The 20,211-nt window shown below is 34.7% G+C and overlaps 1 protein-coding gene across 1 annotated transcript; it reads right to left on the reverse strand.

Annotated features, from left to right (window-relative positions):
* Window positions 1-3,173: 3,173 nt before the first annotated feature.
* On the reverse strand, window positions 3,174-13,659 carry LOC110098618 (nucleoside diphosphate kinase). The gene is made up of 7 exons (XM_020825498.2): window positions 13,331-13,659; window positions 12,942-12,998; window positions 12,764-12,850; window positions 9,479-9,559; window positions 9,224-9,336; window positions 9,035-9,084; window positions 3,174-3,512 (listed from the first exon to the last, which is right to left on the reverse strand). The coding sequence occupies exons 1-7, from the start codon at window positions 13,598-13,600 to the stop codon at window positions 3,445-3,447; spliced, it is 726 nt and encodes a 241-aa protein (XP_020681157.1). The 5' UTR covers window positions 13,601-13,659; the 3' UTR covers window positions 3,174-3,444.
* Between the last annotated feature and the right edge of the window lie 6,552 nt (window positions 13,660-20,211).

Below are 20,211 nucleotides of genomic sequence, written 5' to 3' on the forward strand. Positions count from 1 at the left end.
AAGGATTCAAAATAGTTCAATCATGATTTAAAGTGGTATAATCATAGTTTAAAGTAGGTTGAATAATAGTTTGAATATAATTTTATTATGAATTATAGATGATTTGATTATGGTTTCAATCATGGCTCAAAGATAATTTAATCATTGTTCGAAGAAAATTTTATAGATTTGATTTTATTAGCATTTTATCATGTATGATCTTTATGGTTTTCACATTAATATTGCTTAATATTGAGAAACTCATGGTGTATATTCAAATGTATTGATTGAAATAGATAAACACATTCTTTTGGATCTCAAGTACATGACTCATGGGTACTATGGAGTGAAATTTTGAATTCAAATAAAATATTTAAGGCTCTATCTCCCGTAAATAATGCTTAAATTTTCTTTAATATATAAAAATAACAAACCCTACTTAATATACACAAGTATATGTGTCGAACCGAGTAATAAAGTGATAGAGCAGCTTTTTAGCAATTAACTACTATTGTTTATTCTAATTGTAAAATTATCCTATTAAAATAAAATGATTAGTTATATATGGAGATTCAATCACTGAATAAAAATAGTTAAATAATAGATAAAATATTTAAATAAAGTATTTTGGATTGATGAACATAAATTGCATATCTTTCCAAATGAGATTCTTATTTTTAATGTAGTTCGTAGTATATGCATCTCTAGATCTCTAGATTTAATCACATAAACAAACAGAAATATCCAATATATGTTAGGAGAAACAATAAAATTTTGTTATCATCAAAAATCACAATTTCAATCTTGATTCCTGATTTGCAACAACAACACCTAGTCCATAATCTATAAATCGCAATGCACAATACATAACTCGTAACCAACAACCTATAACCCGCAACCTGTAACCTACAACCTAATACCCATAACCCATAACTCAAAACATGCAACACACAGCACCCAACATTCAAATATGCTATTTTACCCCTAGTTCAAAAATGCAAAGTGTGCAAAAAAAGATATATTTGTTCTTACAGTGGTCAATCATAATTTACGAAATTGAGATTGTAATCAGGAGTTTACATTTCTAAATATAATTGTGATAGTGTCATTTGATCAGTAGTTTGTCTATGTTGCCTCTAGGTGGGAGAGTTTTGATGTGGATATGTGAATGCTTATATAGGCAATGGAGGAGGGAATTTGAAGTATCATGTGATAGTTATTACTTGGTTAACTCTAGTTATGCTAACACATGACTGATTATCATACAACTACCTATAAAAGATATATTATTGAGTTAGAGTTATTTAATCACTGATGTGCACGACATAATTGAGAGAACTTCTGGAATTTGGAAAGAACGATTTCAAGTGTTAACTCACATGCGACAATTTCCACTTAATGTCCAAGGTAATATTATGCTTGCATGTGCAGGTTTGCGCAACTTCATTAATTGATACCATAAACAAGATCTCTATTTCAATTTGTCGCAAACGGGAATGCAATATGACAGTCATACGGAGAGTTTGAAATATCTGATGAAGATCCCAATAAGCAATAATAGGGGAAAGAATTCAAGCGAAAGCAATAAAACATGTCATCAACATAGATTTGTAGGATGATTGGGCAAAAATTTTAATCATAGTAGTAAAAATTTTATTTAAATATAAAATTTTAAAAAATTTGTGATTTTTTTATTTCATATGTCGAGTCAAAAGTGTCGCCTATCATGATTGAATTGTTCTAAACTAGTAGATATATCGTATCACTATCAACATGCAACATATATCGTCATTTGTTTTTCACTACTTAGGTTGTGTTCATCAATGTTAATATACTATTAACTTTTTGTTGGTTTTATCATTTTTGTTATATAAATTTATGTTGGATTTATAATTTGGTTACTGATTTAATTTATTGATATCAATTAAAAATTTTCAATTCTATCATATAATAACAAATGTCATGCAGAATAATTTTCAAAATTTAACACCCTCGGTATTTAGTAAATCTAAATCTATAGGATTTACTAAATTCTACATATCACCAAACAACCACTTAAGAGATTAAAATATCTCATAAGTCAAATTTTATGGCATATCGCAAACAAATGTTTGATAGCACTTCTCTCATTCTCCATCCCCTAAGCTACCGACTAACTGCATCGCATCCCCAAGCAGCAGACCGTTAGCTAACGAAGTTTGCCAGCGAGCCCGCCATGGGAATGGGAAGCTAGGTTACTCCAATTTACAGGGTAAGAAGCAGAGTGAAGGTGTCGTCACTTCGTATCTCATTTCTAAGGCTTCGTTTGTGACGGCTTTCTTACTACTTCTTAAAGCAGATTTTTAATATAAAAAGTAAATTTTTTTTACAAAAAAAATTATTTTAAGAAGTTGTAAAGCTTCAATGCTATCACTATTATTTATAATTTATCTGCTTCACCAATTATTTTGTCGTTTGCAAATGTATATCTCTATGTTATTGTTAATTTCATTCTACATGCTTAAACTTTAATTTATCTATTAGTGTTAAATCCAAAATTTACTCACGAAAGATACAAAATCTTACTAGCAGATCAAACATGTGAATTAGATGAGCTTGACATGTGAGAATGGAGAGAGTTGAGAGAGTAACGAAAAATTCTATAGAATGCCCAAGAAAGTTATATATCTCAAACCAGCAAATAGGCACTTTCATGTAATAGAGTCTAGAAGAATGGTCGCTCTATGAAGGAGCAAGTGTCTGAGGTCTCTCTGATGAATGATTGATGTACTGGTCTAGGTGTGTGAAGAATGTCGAGTTACTAACAACGGCGGAATCAGCTATAATTTTACAGGTGGGTAAACTCATTATATGAGCAATAAAATATTTAAAAAAAAAAGAAAAATATAAATTAATCAGAATTGTATTCCGGTCCTAAACCCACTTCCACTAAATTATTAAAAAATCTCTACTATTGTTTATATCTTCTAGTAAAACTATTAATTTCATAATCAAATATTGACGTCCCACTGTTCACCCGCACCCAAATAACGGAAGTTTTTACCGTTCGGCTGTAGCTCGCGAGCGACGTCATTCAAGCATTTGGAGTTCGGTTGGAGATGCCCTTAGACGCCATTTAGCACTGTAGTTTAATGTTGTACTGTGCTATATATTTAATTACTTATCTTCTTATTCTGCTGTAAAATTTCTGAGGATATCTTGATAAGAAAATTTCCATTCAATCTCTTGGGAGATGATACAATAACAATCAATCAAGCGCTTCAAGAACAAACTTTTACAAAAGGAAAAAAATATCTAAGAAACCATCTTCATATTAGCTTGAAACATAGTACTTAAAATAAAAAATAATAAATTAAATAAAGAAAAAAAACCTCCAACTGCCAGAGGAAATGGGCTCAAGGAAGTATCTTGAAACCTCTTTTCAGTTTATTCTGGAACCTTCAAAGCATATTAGTCTTCCCACATCTATTCCTTGAGCCAAGGTTCTTGAGCTGGTACCCACTCACACAACTCATCTTGCTTGAACCAGAGATCTTTGAAAAGGGTTAAGCAGGTTAGAGAATGAACCCATTCATTTATGTAGGAATACTATAAAATAAAATAATCATAAGAAACAGCAGGTTTTGCATAACAATCCTTGGAAGCTTTTGAAATCAAGTGCGTTATGATATCTACAGTGCACATTTAAGCCTTGTTGGCACTTCAGCTGCTACAGTCAGTAATGTTCAACCATTCTATGCTATTCTTGTGTCCATTTTGTTCGTAAAGGGAAAAAACAAACATTTTGAAGCCTTACGTGTTTTGATGTACTTTGTTCACCTTGGCTTGATGGTATCTATGTTTCTTTAAAATTCTGTAGAATTTATATCATGGTTAATGACAGACTATTAACCCTCCTCAATTCTCGAAATATTTAGAACTAAAAAAAATGGGTTTTTGTGATTGAGTTGTGCTCTATATGATAAAAATAGACTGTGTAAAAGCCACTAAACGTTTGAATGAGGATACTTAGCATGCATGATTCAATGGAGTTGAGAAACTGCAGCCAGCATTTAGTTTTAGCAAGAATAGGAAAAAATGGTAATCAGGAGAGCAAACACAGTAATAGAATGCCGAGAGTAAACAAACAAGTTTACTTACGGAGAATGCATCTTCGATGAAACATCGAAACTGTTGACATAAAATAAATGGAAACAAGGGTTTCTAGAATCTAAACTTGTATCAACTGTCAGACAAGGAGCAGCAATCGGGACATGACAAGAATACTCCTTAGAAGCAGATGCCTTCAAGGACTCCCCACGGCTACTAGAGGAACTCGTCGAAGAAGAGGACATCACTTACCTGCATCCACTCGAGATCGCCCCACACTGGGCGATTAAAAGGTTCCTCATTAAACAAGCAAATCATCACTCATCTCACCCAAGCTCTTACCCTTTAAACTCATCAAGCCCGCCGAACTCATTTACAGAAAAACATTTACAGCAGAAACCCCTCACTCATTTAGCCGCAATTCAAGCTAGGCTCAAGAACTCATCATCTTCTCTTAGACCTCAACTCGCCTTCACCAATAGGGCAACGTCGAGCCTCTCATATCACTAGCCAATATCATCTCAAAAGGCTCGCCCCTACCCCCTCCTCTCTCTCTCTCTCTCTAGCTCACTCGATCGTTAACTTCACTTTACCAAGTCTAATCAGGAGGCGTCACTTGTCTTAGCTTAGTGTGTAACATCATACCCATCTATGTGTAGCCTATATTTTTGCCTTTTTCTGTGTAGTCATTCCTATAGCCTTCAAAATCCTTCAAAATCCTGTAAATAAGAGGTGATGAGGAACAGTTAAGGGGACTTTTGGACTTTGACCATTTGAAGACCTTTAGACTTCTTTTGGGCTCTAAGTTTATTCATTATTATTGACTGAGTTAAAGAAGATTTTGCTAACATATTTCTCCTCTATTCTCTGCTCTCCATTCTCCTCCATTCTCCATTCTCACTAACAAGTTCTCAAGTTTATCAGACAAATCTACTAGTAAAGTCTAGTATTATCCGCTAGATAAATCCGAATTCAACATGTAGGATTGAACAAAAATTAAAATCGAGTAAGGTTACATATATGTTTGTCCTACATTAATCCATAGATTACCTAAATGACCTTATAAACAGGCCCATAAATCAAATGAGTACTTGGGCTTGTTAGATTAAATAATAAATTTCTAGGTCTATATGAGCAAGAAATTCATTAAATTTTGAATTTGTTACGAAGAGATTTTATTGCAAACATGCAGCTTGTTCATAGAAATAGAAAAAAGGATGTGATTGTTGAACAAACAAACTTAAAACAAACATAAATATTTCAAACAAATAAGTATTATATTCAGGTACACAATTTGGAAACTAAGTAGTTATAAGTCACAAGTCAACACTTCACAAAAGATAATATATTATTAGATAAAATTCAGATTTTCTGATCAAAGATTAATAAATTTAAAAATATCAACAACTCAAAAATAATCAAAAATATTTACCTTGTGTAAATCCAAGGTACTTCTAAATATTTCATGCAATCTGCATTGGCCTCATCTAAACTGTAGCAATGACATATTTTGACCGAACATTGAACCCCAAGACGTCAAATATCAGGCATATATAATGCTTCTGATGGTGGCCCCGCTTCAGGACACCTCTACCATCAATTACTCTATCATCAATTAAAATGTAAAGCAAGCTAAAGAAGATAGCCTCTATGCTATGTCGTTCAGTTCACAAAATCCACCCATGACCTAATTGATGGTAGCAAGTCTATCGTCAAGGTTGCTTTCTTTTTGGGATTGCAACTTTATAATTTCAAATTCTGTTATTAAAAAAGCTCGTCACCATGGAAGAGTTGCTTAAGAAGGCACCTAAATTTGTTAGTGTTGAAAAGTTTTTTTCTGGAAAGCTAATATCTGCCAAATCTAGCTCAAATTTTTTAAGACAATTCTGTAAGATATACCTTGACCTATCCTGAGAGGAAGTATAAAAAAACCTTTTTTTAGTATAAAAAAACCTACTTCTCTCACTAGTTAAGTTTTCAAACGAGGCAACATCCCTATGAGAAGCCTAAAAAAACCATATTTTGTAATCGTTGGAAGACACGAAAACCTTATCTGCCTCCTCTTAACTGGTTACTAAATTGTATTTACAACCATTCACAAGAGATATTACTTTTGTTGACCTATTCAGTTGAGGAAAGGTGCTGGAAAGAGACAACCAAATTTTGTTTATACTAGAAAAAACATGGCCAGGACACCGAGAATTGTTGAGTCTTAAAGGCTCTCCTGAAGAAGCTAAACAATGGTCATTTGAAAGAGTTCGAAGCTTAATGGCAGGAAGATAAGAGACACATCGATGAGCAACTAAAACAATAACGACTTCTTGCAATGCCTAGAAAGGATCATTTGAGCTATCACTAGATGAGTTGGTCTTAAAGTTGCTTGGCGATAAATCCTAAAGAAGCTTGGCCGAAATTTGGTTACAGCGGTTTTGAGTGTGTTGCATTTTGGATGCAAAAATTTTGAGTTTTTGAGTATTTAGTTTGGATTAAAATAAATACAAAGTATTATCTTGAGGGTGCCCTTTAGTTCATTTTTGAGGAATTTAGCTCACAAAGAGCTAGTCATGTGATCCTCCGGCGAAACTCTTCGACCATGAAGTCTCGTGTTCTTGCATGTCCATCTAAAAATTAAGTCTAAAGTTTTAATCTTTGAGGCAACATCATTCTATTTCATCAAAGATATTAAAATATTATCAATAACATTTAAGTTGAAATATATCATGAATATGCCCTGATCTTGAATATAGTCAAGGTAACGTCAACATTGAAGCAGGTCTCTTTTGTAGCATCCCAACTTTGTCGACATCTTCACAATTCATGAAATTTTCTCCAATTTCATTTCAGGCACTATTAGCCATGGCATCATCATGATAGTTTCCACCTTTCACATCCAAAACTATGGGTCCTTTTCATTAATTGTTTGAGCTGCTCCTGTAAGACAATCTTCCCAGCCTTTGTCACGACCCGGCCCGGCTAGCCCGATAATATCGGGGCGGGAACAGACGATCGTACGGAAGAGCATTAGAAACATAAATCAAATTGATTAGATAAATAACATCAGTACATAAATATCATCCATAAATAAGAAAGAGCCACTAAAACAACATCAAATACAGATAGTCCCAAACAGTTCAGATTATCTCAATACCAATAAAAACTTTTGAGTCAACATACATAAACTTTACATACTATTCATACTCAGATACTAACTCAAACCTTAGACTTAAAACATAAAATAAATGGAACCTTTCATCCTGAGGTCCCCTACGACGATACATGTAAGGTCGTCGTGCAGCCATTACTGAATGAGTAGGAGAAAATTGAAGGAAAAATACGAGGAAGAGCTAAGGGAAATGTTTTGATACAATCTAAAAATATGTGAAAGTTTTTTTTTTATTTAATTATTCAATAATTCTAAAAGACAAGGTAGGTATAAATAGAGAAGATCCGCAATTTTTCATATACAACAAAAACGTTTCTAAACATGAAGAAGTAGAATGAAAAAAATAATAAAACATGATCTGAATATTTGAATTCAAATCTTTATTCTTTTTTTTTTTTTTTGGCTTTTTTTTTTTTTTTTGGGGGGGGGGGGGGGGACATTTAGGTCATTTAAGGCAAACTCATACACACAACGCATACACAAAGACTCGAACTCAAGACCTTTTAATTGGGAGCCTAAGCTCTCAACCAACAGACTAAGATGAGCTGTGTATCTTTACTCCATTTAACAATGCACAAAAAATAAAGAAGCAATGTCATAGATTGGTGAATTCTATGAAAGAACCTCAAAATCATCTTGGACAGGCACGGATAGATGGATGGCAAGATCCATGGAATCTCCAAGAACAATGAACTTTCCAGAATCCATGGGCAATAGCAACAATCTAAAAATTTGTTATGACTTCTCAATGCTTGATCTAATGTATAAAATTATGTGAGTATATAGCAGTTATTTAAATATTTATTCAAATAATTATAAATTTAAGATGGAAAAATAGTATTGCTTACTCTTTTATTTTATCCTAATATCAAAAGTTCTTGTTCATGCAAAAAATGTATTTAATATACTTCGAAATTTCTTAACCATTGTTTCAAACCTTTCTAAGAAATTTGTTTCAACGATAAAATATAGATTTATTAAATCAAAAGACTCATTCTTAAATTTTTTTTCTAATTTCAATTTTCTTTTTAGTAGAACTAACTCTAGTTTCGTGCATTGAAGGCACATGAATTTTCTCTTGCAGAAAACAAACTTTACATTCATAAAACATGAAACAAAAATACATTAAGTGGAATACACAACTTTACTTAAAGCACTACCATATATAAGGCGTTACACAAGAAATTTCAAGTATTTTTTTCTTTTAAAAGCAATTATATACGAGCACCAGTGTCTAGTTTCAATATTGCCAAAGCTATGTTTCAATTAGGCGTTCTATGTTATGTCAATGTTAACGTTGACTTTCAAGACAATCATTGATACCTAAATTAAGTGTGTCACAAATAAGAGTATTCAAATGATAATATGGTGAAATTAAGAAGAATGAATTAAGGAATAATTATATCAAATAAAAAGTTGGACAAACATTTATTAAAGTTAAGGAAATTTAAAAAAAATTGAGGTGATTTGAACATGTACTTTGAAAGATAGAAAATGCACCAAGTAAATGAGTAAATAAAATTAATTTCAGAGAGCATTAATAAAGAAAATGAATAGACCTAAGGTTATACAATAGATAAAAGTTGTTCAAAATTATTTGTGAAGGATTGATTAACACCTTAACAACACTCAAAATGAACGAATGAAAAATAAGGATTCATTAAGCTAGCCCCAAATAGTTGGATAATGCTAATAATGATGATGACAAGAAAAAGAGGATCATAATACGGATCATGTATTGCAAAAGAAAAAGATTTAAGGAAATTTCATAGTAATTGTAAATCAACAAAATTAGTGTCTTACCAATTTCACGATGTCCATTATCAGGGCTGTCACTTCCATGAACAACATTTCTAGAAAGAAATCAGATATCACTTTTACAAAAAATATAAAAGCACAGAACAACACAGGAAAGACTTCTCATGCAAATAGAAATATAAATAGAATGCCGAGCTAATCACGGTACAAGAAATAAATTTAAAGGGCTCCTACCTTCCAGTTTGAACAGCTAAATCACCCCGAATAGTTCCTGGGTCAGCTTGAAGAGGATTTGTTGCTCCAATAAGCTTACGAGCCGATGCAACTACTCCAATACCTTCCCATGCCTCTTTGTAGAAAAGAAAACATAGATTGAATGCATAAATGGTCAAAGTAATTTATTTTTATTCCATTTTTAAATGGTTTTAAACATTCATCATTCTCTGCATCTTACTTGCAACAAAAATTGATAGATCTCAAGTAGCATACCATACACACAACTGGACCAGATGTGATGTATTTTATCAGCTTAGGATAGAAACTTTTGTCCTTCAGTTCTTTGTAATGCTCCTGATTAGACAACGAAATAGGGATAAGGAAGAATGCAAAGGAGATCCAAATCTTTTCCACGTATTAACAGATATGAAAAGGAGATAGAATAAGGGAAGGCTTCTTCCATTTAAACTATAATATGGAAGAGAAAGTTAAATATGATTAGAGTCCCATTTGAAATTCATGTGATGGTCTAGTACTGGTCTCTGCTACAGCAAAAGCTAAAAGTTAAAAAAATAAAAATAAAAAAATCTTAAAATTACTACATATTGAATTCTAGGCCCCTGAGAACTACTAAGTATAAAAAACTTTTGAGGTCAATTGTGCTATATTTAATAAAAAATTCCCTTGTTGTTGATTGACTAGAGTGACCTTAGCACCCTAAATGAAAGTAAAGATTTCTGTTTTTATCGGCGCCTAAAAAGACTTGGTTAGAAAATATTAGGAATGACCTTTCTTTATTAGATTTAAACGAGAATTTGGCTTTTAATAGGACACAATGGAGAAAAAGGATTCATGTAGCCGACCCCACGTAGTGGGATAAAGGCTTGATGTTGTTGTTGTTGTTGTTGTTGTTGAATCAAGCTCAAGCATCCATAATTAATATATCCTCACGCTTAAATGAAATCATTTTCAATTAAGAAGAATGTTTAAGTTCAATTTTTAAGAAAAAGGTCCCTTGAGTTTGGGTATAGATGTGGTAAACTGATATGCCAGGGGAGCTCACCTTGTGGGGTCCAAGAGAGTTAATATTCACTATGTAAGGAGGTGAAATCATAGGAGAAATTATAAAAATTTATTTAGGGAAAGATAGCTGATTTGAATTAGATTTTGGAGGGAGTTAGGAAGGCTTTATTAAGGGAAAGAGACTGATTTGAGGGCTGATTTAGATGGAATTAAGTAGAAGATGTTCCCTAATTGAAGATGGCATATTTTGAGGCTGATTTGGAGGGGGTTAATTAGAAGATATTTTGTAATTAAAGAGGGCTGATTTGAAGGGGATTAATTAGGAATTGTTTCCTAATTGAAGAAGACATATTTGGGGGCTGATTTGAGGGATGATTTGGGAGGGAAAGCAAATATGGAAGATTTGGGGCTGATTTGGAAGGGAATTAGGAGAGGGTTGTTTTGGTATTTTATTTTTTATTGTTTTCTTTAAATAGTTGATTTACCCTAGAGTTTAGGATATGTTATGTGTTTGTTGAATTTAGTTTGTCCTTAGGTTGTGAGAGCTCTAGCCACCGGTTAGAGATTTGGAAGAGCCGGATCTTCCTCTCTTATTGAAGATCTATTGTATTTTGTTTAATCTCTTTCATATTTTTTAAAACTAAAAAGATTTGTAGTGTTTTCTTCTTCTCAATTTCTCTTGTGGTTCACTGATTTGATTAAAAGTTTTTCTATTTCGTATCATAAACTCTACCAAGTTCAGATGATTCAACCATCCTGAGTATACCAACTTAACAATCACCCTATTAACAATCCTTAGTTATCAAGGAGCCTTAGCTATGACAACATAGCTTTAGATCAATAAGCTTAGTGCTGCAACTGCAGCCATGAGATCAAATACCTTGTTCTGACCAGAGCATTGAGTCTGGGAGCTAACTATGACATTCAGCTTAAAACAACTAAGTATAATTGTGTCGTGAAGCATCCTCATTAAAGGGCAGTTTGCCTCATCCAAGGTGCTTCCCAAAGACTAAAAAATAAAGGATTGGATTTGGTGAAGAAGCATTGAGTAGCTTGGGAGTTTGACAACCTAGAACCTTAGCTCCAAGTTGAATGTCAGAAGAGTGATCCTATTAGCAGGCTTCAGGCCTTAAACTACATAGATGTTTAAAGCCTGGTCTTAATTAACACTAAGGATTTTGATAACAAAAAACCTTAACTCCAATTCTCAGAACTTTCTATAATATATTAAGGGCATGACCACTCTGCTCAAGGTTGAACCTGATTCACCAATAGTTAAAAGGAAAGTATCAGCTAAGAAAGATATGTTATTGTAATTCTATTTCTATCCTCAATATTATTTTCCTTTATTATCTTATATAGCCACCGATATTCAGTCAATAATACAACAACAACAACATCAAACCTTTGTCCCACTACGTAGGGTCATCTACATTAATCATTTTTCTCTATTGTATCATGTTAAAAGTCAAATTCTCATTTAAATCTAATAAAGAAAAAATTATTTCTAATATTTTCTAACCAAGTCTTTTTAGGTCTACCTTTGCCTTTCTTAACATAAATCAAATCTAATACCTCTACTATCCTATTCGGGTCATCGAAAGGTCATCGTTTTATGTGACCAAACCATCTAAGGCGACTTTCTCTAATCTTATCTTCCACTGGAGCTACTCCAACCTTTTCACGTATATGCTCATTTCGTATCCTATCTCTAAGGATATTTTGATTACTCCCCTTCTTGGTTTTTCATTTGACTCCCAATATAGAAGCCAAGCTCATTCTGCGGTGCATTGTCAAAATGATGATGGAGTTTGTGATTCTAGAGAGGCTTTCATGAGTTGGATCACTTGATAAGACAGATGAGAGAGCTTATAACTTTGGTGAAGTTTTAATAGGTTGAATGAAGAGCCATGATGAATGTTCATAGTCTATGTGTTTGAATGGAAAGAATACTGGATAATCAAATAAGTTTCAACTTTGAAACTCTTGTTCCTGAGTTTTATCCTCTTAAATTTGGATTTAGAGTAATAAGGCAGGTATTCAAGGAAGGTTAAATATATGGATTTGAAATTTTTTCTAGTACTTGACCAGTAACATTCGTACTTTCTATATTTTGGGGAGTATCCAATATAAATGGCCTTTGATAGACTTAGGATCTAATTTACTTGGATACTGAGAATAAATGTAAATGTAAATGAAAATTGAACATCCAAAGACTTTTGAAGGAACAAAAAGAAATAATTTTGGTCCAACACCAATTCGAAGTATTTTTGATATAGAAAATAATTTCCTAAAACTTATTCAAAGTACTCTTGGGCATTGTCGGTTTTTAAGAACTGAATTTTGCATTAAAATTGAGTGTAGATCGTGGTGTTGAAATCTTTAAGAAATCGTCATGTTTTGAATTTTTCTTTCATTATCAAAACTAAATCGAGGATTTTATAATTTTCAATAAAAGAAACAAACAAACTCACTCTATTCTCAAAATAATTTAAGAAAACTACGGGTATGAAATCATAATTTGGAAGAGCTGACCTCTGCCAGTTCCTTGGGACATTGGAAAAGCTTCAGGCCTTTCAGCAGAAACCCTTTCTTCTCAAATCGTGAAATAATATCTCCAACCTATAGCATTAAACTTTAAGCGCACTCAAAGGCCATAAACAATTGAATCTTACATATTTTGCAAATAAAGCCATAAATAAAGGTGGCATACCAGGCCGCGCTGGACACCATCAGGTTTAACCATTACATAAGTCTCCTCAACCTCTTCCTGTCCACAAGAAAACCAAGAAGATTCTAAAATTAACGCTTAAAAAAGTGGATTTTCCTAAAACAGTTAAAAGGAATGTGCTTGAATCAGATTGCGTTGACAAATTGTCCCCTTTCCTAAATTTGATCAAATGAGCCACGGAAATTATCACGAGCGAATGGCGTTGCTAAAACGTGCATCGTTCAAAATGGCACAAATTTAAGATGCTAATTTCTTGGAGTAAGGTAATAATCAGATGGCTTTGAGTTTGACAGATCCGTTTGCTCAAAGTTGTAGATAGTGCAAAAAGGATCGTAATAAAGACAAATAAAATGTGGGAGAATAAAACGAACAATGGAGGCGACAAGATGCGGGAGGAAGATGCGGCTTGTCGACCTTCGAGCTCCCATCCGGTAAAGGTGGCCGCGAATAGCGCAAAAGGAGGGGAATGTAGACGGCCTGAAGGCGGAAAAACGATCCTGGTAACGAACAGTTGAGGGATAAAAGCAAGCAGGCGAAGAAGAGGAGCGGCAACTCTTCCTGTTTCCGCTTCCACGATTAGGGTTCTGCGATGGGAAGCAGTGTGTGGTTGCAAGCATAGACGAGAGCATGGTCGCCGCCATTTCTTCGCTCCGATCTCACTTTGTCGCTGACTGGGATTATGGATAGAAGAATTAGGAAGGATCATCAAACTGCTTATTAGCTTATTAGCGGAAAAAATAAGCTGTTTAGGAACTTATCACGCATGAAATACGTAGGACTAGAATTAGGGGCTTAAGTGAGCTCCGTCCTGCTCGAGCTCCACTTGTTTATAGGTTGCAAGCTGAACTTATCGAGCTCATGAGTCGGACTCGAACTCGAGTTCGAGTTTGAGCCTGCTTGGCTCGTGAGCTCGCGAGCAAGCTCAAATAAATGTTAATACTTTAAAAATAATTTTATTTTATTTATTAAATTTAAATATTTAAAAAAATTAATAAAACTACCTAAATCTTATTTAAATGTTAAACATTTCATATTTTTTTCTAAATTTTATCTAAAGTTCTAAAATCCCGCTTAACTTTTGAAAATTCAATCTAATTTTTAAAAATCTCACTTAAATTTAAAAGTTTCCAAGCTGACTTGAGCTCGTTTACAGTGAGACGAGCTCGAGTTCAATAAAGACTCAACTTGTTTGCACCCCTGACTCGAATCAAGGGTATGGGAAATTATTCTGTGCTTATTACGAGCTTCACTGAAATTGTGACATGTGTATTGCACAATGTGAATATTCATTTGCATTTTTAAGTCTTGTTAGCCCGTTCGATCCTAAAAATTTGAATTTTGCAGGAAATGAAAAGCCTCTCACTCGATTCAATTTTTCATCCTCTTCTTTTCAGCATTCTCTTCTCTCCTAGCATCTTCAGGATTGCAGCTTTAAGAATCATGCGTGAATAGCTTCACCGTTGAAAAAGGTTAGTATGTAATTTGCTTGTCGTTTGTTCACCCACATTTAAGGGAAATTTACATACATACCACTTTATTTTATGCTATTTACATATCTAACATCCAAAACATTAATATTACATGTCTACCACCCATATACAATTTTAATATCAAATATATCACTCCTATAATTCATTTATATTATTCATATAATCCTATAAACTTTAATATTTCATTCCATGCACCCAAATTTGTTTTATGGGTGGTAGTCATGTAATATTAATATTTTAGGTGTTAGATATGTAAATAGCATAAAATAAAGTGGTATGTATGTAAAACCCCCTTAAAATTATTATTTTGTATAATGAATTTTATTTCTTGAACATAGGTAATTAAAGAAATTTAATTGTGCAAACAAATAGGACTAAACCCTAAAAAAAACTCGCTTATAAATGAAGCTACATATATAGATAGATATAGATGGTAAAGGATATTGTAGATCACTCATTAAACATTAAACATGAGACAGAGAGTGAGAGAGAGAGAGAACTCACTCACACAAAAGAAGCCAGGGTTTACTTAGCAGGACGAATAATTTGGGAACTCAAGCCAGAGATAAGAACAGCAGCAGGATATGCATCCGAGAGGAGGACAGTGGAGGGATACGCATGAATAATTATTAGGCTTATATATATATATATATATAAAAGAAAAATTATCAAAATAAAAGTCATCCGGCAAATGGGGGCACGCGCCCCCACCCTGCCTCTACCAGTGCCCACAAGCTTGTGGTGTTGGAGATATTGTAAGCTTGTAAAGAAGAGCAAAAAATCAAAGTACAAGACGAACTTTAACAAATATATCCGTTAGCTGATCCTGTGAAGCAATATGATGAACAATAATTTCTTTGGACTTCATACAATCTCTAATAAAATGATAATCCGCCTTAATGTGGTTCGTCCTTGCACAAAAGATTAGATAATTAACTAAAGCAAGAGTGGAAAATGCTATAGCAATATATGGATGTCAATTAAGAAATGGGAAATTGGAATTCACTTAACAAATAATGTAACCATATAAGATCAGCTCCAACTGAAGTTAAAGTACGATATTTTGCTTCAGTTGAGGAATAAGCGATAGTAGAATGCTTCTTAAAACACCAAGAGATAAGTGTGTTTCCAAGATATGCGTAATTATGAGTTATAAATTGTCTGTCAATATTTTCTCATGTGCAATTAGAGTTCGAATATGTTGGTAAATGTAAAGTAGCAAGAAAGAGTAATTGAAAGACTATAATTGGAGGTGATTTGAATGTATCAAAGTAGGTGTTGATTGAAAGTAGTAATGTGAATAACTCCAACACACATAATTTGTTATTCCTAATGCATCACGTAATTTTTTAAAATAATTATCAACTATAAAGTTAAGTCCATAACTATCTATAGATTTAATTATGTTTATAATTGACAATCTTCCTATTAGGTACTTTAGACAAACATAAATCCATCATTATATCTCACTATCATTCATAATGCTATCAATCCTATGAGTAGGACAATTTTTTTTATAGTCCAGCTGTTTTGTTTGCTCCTTCACCAATCTTACAAATTTTGTAGAATGTCACAATTGTTTTTATACTTTGGTGGCGAGCTGCAAGTTTCTAACAAATTTACATCGACCTATATTGGGGTAGAAATAGACCACTCATCATAGATGACATCATATATATAATATAATATAGAAAGTCAACGAGAGCAATTAACTAGTAAAGTTATAAAAAATGCAAAATATCAAAGTTCTTCCAAGACACCACTGGGTTCAAATATTTTATAATATATATTATCATTGTATGCAACAAAACATAACACAACAAGATACAAACTACTACATAACATTACGCTACAGGAAAACAGTTTATTTCCGGCGGATCTGTATATGTCGCTTAAAGCAACGGTTTAACCGGTAGATATTACGACGGAAATATTCTGGCGTATATTACGCTGGTAAGTTTCCGTAGTATATGATGTCGGTTAATTTGCCAGTGCGTTGATATACAAGTGTAAAATACGCCGGAAATAGGTCCGGCGTAATATCCGTCAGTAAGTCCACCGAAAAGAGCCCTATTTCCACATTTCGGGCCGTTCCTTCTCATTTGCTTTCGTTCGGTTCTCTGTTCACTGTCTAACTGTGACGACGCCTTGCCGACGTAAGCCATCCATTCGCCACCGTTCTTGGCCTCCGCAGTCGTTAAGGTGAGACGATCTTCGTTCGCCCGTACCGATTCTCACGACGGCTTCCATTTCTTACGGTAATACTCAAAACTTTTTTTCCTTCATTCATGGATGTTCTCACTAGACATTTGCAAGAGGTTTTTCCCTAATGTATGCTATTTTCTTATGATATTCTTATCGTTGATAAGACTAGAGAGGGAGTTGAAGGTAAACTTGAATTGCTGTGAACCTTAAGTCTAAATGCTTTTATTTGAGTGGGGATTGTGACTTTTAGAATTAAAGTTGGATGACTACAGTGGAGGAATGCATTGGGCTTGTTTTGTGATAAAAAAAGTCCCCCTCAAAATTAAGGGAAAATTCTATAAAATTGTGGTTAGACCTACAATGCTTTTATGCTGTAGAATGTTAGCCATTAAAAGAGAAGCATAATATTAAATTAAGTGCTGCAGAGATGAGAATGCTTAGGTGGACGAGTGGCTTTACTCTTAGAGATAAAATACAAAATAGAGTTACCTTAGATGGTTTAGTCATATAAAACGGCAGCCTTCCGATGACCGGCCGATGGCTTTCCGATGAAATAGATGAGGACATTAGTAGTGGAATTCAATTTGGATGATTGAACTGGAGGAATGAATTAGGCTCGTAGTTTGATAAAAAAAAAAGTCCATCTTAATCTTATGGGAAAATTCTATAATATAGTGGTTAGACCTGCAATGCTTTATGGTGCATAGTGAAAAATAAGAAGAAGAAAAAGCAGGAAGACTTCTACACCAAGAAGAAAAAGAAGGAGAAATTTCAACTTCTACACAAGGCGAGAGGTGCCGATTTAAGTAGGGAAAGTCACGTACTAAAAAACAGTGGAATGCCTCGACTGTAAGAAAGTTAGAGGGAGAAAAGAAAAAGGTGCAAGTTTCCCCCCGGCCTTGGGGGGTATTTATAATTTTTTTAGAAGAAAGAACATTCCAGAATTTTTTAAAATATTTATGAAGTTTTTCAAATTTTTCTGATTTTTTCAAAATTTTCTGGATTTTTTTGGGATTTTTTCAGAATAAAAAAAATCTACGTAGGCCCCACCAATTAAAAAAAAAAATTCAAACCACGGTTAACAGCGCGGCTAACTGCTGCAGAACCGTGCGGGTCTCAGACTTTCACGCGCGACGCGCGTGCCGCCACCGGTGGCTAGCGGCGAGAGGCGGTCGGCCGGCCGCGCGTGCCGCCGCCGGTGGCTAGCGGCGAGAGGCGGTCGGCCGGCCGGCCAGCCAATTTAGCCGCCTACCCTTGTATCAGCCCGATTCTCGGCCCTGACGGTCCAAATCGGACATTTTTTGGGTCCTCAAAACACATTTTTTGACGTTCCGGACTCAATTTTGATACTTTTGAAGCTCAACGAGCCCTCTATGATTGAGTTTGAGTAAGTTTACATTTTTTGGAATGCAAATTTTTGCGATTCGGCCAATGCAAAAATGTCGACACATACATTTTCGGACTTTCTGGAGCTACGACGTCCGAAAATATGGGGCAACTGATATATCATCCAAAAATTGTATTGACCGGGCACAAATCTCGAGGCAAAATCAAGTTGGAAACTTCAAAAATTAATTCGGAGACCGTCTCAACTCCAATTTCAGCAAACTTATAGGTCAAACTGAGCGTCTCAGACATAAGAACCCAACAACGCCAAATTTGACTCAATTCGAGCCCAAATGAGTCCAAATCAAGGACTCGAAGTACTATTGGAAAGTTTGAACCACGATTTGAGTTACCAAACGATTTCTAAATATGATGTTCTTATAGTCGAATCGAGTGGCCAGACTAGACGAATATAACGAGCCCAAGATCGTCAAATTCTGATATCTTGAAGACTTTCAAATGTCTGACTAACGGTGCACGATCAAGGGATTCAATATCAACCGTCCATTCAAACCACTCCTGATTCGCCCCTGATCTCTCATCTATTTACAGGCCATGCGGCTCCAGAAATCTATAAATAAACCTCTCATTTCTCTTGAGAGGGGGCCCAAGTAAGAAGAGCCCAGACTCAAGCCAGAAGAATAAGAGGAGGTGAAGAGAAGAGAAGAAGGATATGAAGGAAGAAACTCCTCGACCACCGCCGCCGGAATTCCGCCCAACTTCCACTAGATGCCGGAATTCTGCCCAAGTGATGCCATAATTCTGCCTAACTTCCACGAGATGATGGAATTCTGCCCAAGCGACGTTGAAATTCCACCCGATCTCCAAGTGACGCCGTAATTCCGCCTGACCTCCAAGTGACGTCAGAATTCCGCCTGATCTTCAAGTGACGTCGGAATTTTGCCCGACCTCTAAGTTACGCCAGAGTTTCACCCGAACTCCAAATGACGCCAGAGTTTTGCCCGAATACCATATAACGCCAGAGTTTTCCTCGACCGCCAACTGACGTCGGACTTCTACTCGACGACGGACCTCTGCTTTTCGCCAAGTTTCTACCCGACGCCATGCTTTTGACCTTCATCGTTTGACAACGATCTTTCTGACCTACATCGCTCACCTACTACTATCCTTTCGACCTCTGTCGCCCGTCGACTATGGTCATTCCGACTTACGTCGCCCGCCGACTACAGTCCTTCAGACCAAATGAACGCATCAGTAGTGATTCTTTGTATTCTTATCATGTAATATACTCTATAAGATATACATCAAGCTAAGGCCTTCTCCTAAGGAAGGGCCTGATTTGTAATCAACTACAATACTAGTGGATTCATTTAAATTGTGTTAGGCCCCATGCTTTTTCCCCCTTTTTAGGGGTTTTCTATGTAAAAATCTTGGTGTCTCATAAATGCTACGCACATTCTCTCTTATCTAATTGCGTACTGGATCTTCGTAAAATGCTGAGACGTTAAACTTTATATTTCTCTACCGCCGCTAATACTCCATGACGCAACAATTATATTTATTTTAAAAACAGAAACCAAAAACTTATAAATTATTATAAATTAAATATTTAATTTTTCTCTCTCCTCTCTCTCTCCCCTTCTCTTTTTCTAGGCTGCCATCTCCTCTCTCCTTCTCTCTCTTCATTGTTATCTCTCTATTCCTTTCTCTCATCTCTCTCTCCCCCCTCTCTCTGTATTGATGATAGGAATACATCAAATTAAATTACGTATTCTAAGTGCACCAAATAAATGACATATTCTATAATACGTCATTTAATTTAATGTATTTGCTCGTAATTAAATTTTTTTTAATCTACGCTCATTCTACTAATTTTGGTTATTATATTGCTTTTTATAAAATTTGGCCATTAAAACATCTCCAACCTTTCGGCAAACAACTGAATGTAGGCCCTCAAACGTAGCAATCGAACGCCATTTACTCTGCCATTTGATCGCAGTTGAACAGTGTGACGTCATTATTGGCGTCACACTGTTCACTTGCGCCATTCTTTTCTCTCTACCAAACTTGCCTAAGAATGACGCGAAAGAAACAAGTCATGGCTAGGGGACAAAATAACATTCCATTGGATGAATCACGACATTTTTTTATTTTACTGCAAAAAAAAAAAATAAAATTGGAGAGTTTCGGTTGGAGATGCCCTTATTCTT

Source organism: Dendrobium catenatum, unplaced genomic scaffold (genome assembly GCF_001605985.2).
Source record: "Dendrobium catenatum unplaced genomic scaffold, ASM160598v2 fragScaff_scaffold_124, whole genome shotgun sequence".
Classification (NCBI taxonomy): domain Eukaryota; kingdom Viridiplantae; phylum Streptophyta; class Magnoliopsida; order Asparagales; family Orchidaceae; genus Dendrobium; species Dendrobium catenatum.

Bases quoted from the DNA above. Each gene is read 5' to 3' on its own strand.
- LOC110098618 (XM_020825498.2), bottom strand. From the start codon at position 13,600: ATGGCGGCGACCATGCTCTCGTCTATGCTTGCAACCACACACTGCTTC. The intron at 12,851-12,941 runs GTATGCCACCTT...TTAATGCTATAG, and splicing joins ATGGTGTCCAGCGCGGCCTG to GTTGGAGATATTATTTCACG. The intron at 9,560-12,763 runs GTCAGCTCTTCC...TTGTCTAATCAG, and splicing joins GTCCCAAGGAACTGGCAGAG to GAGCATTACAAAGAACTGAA.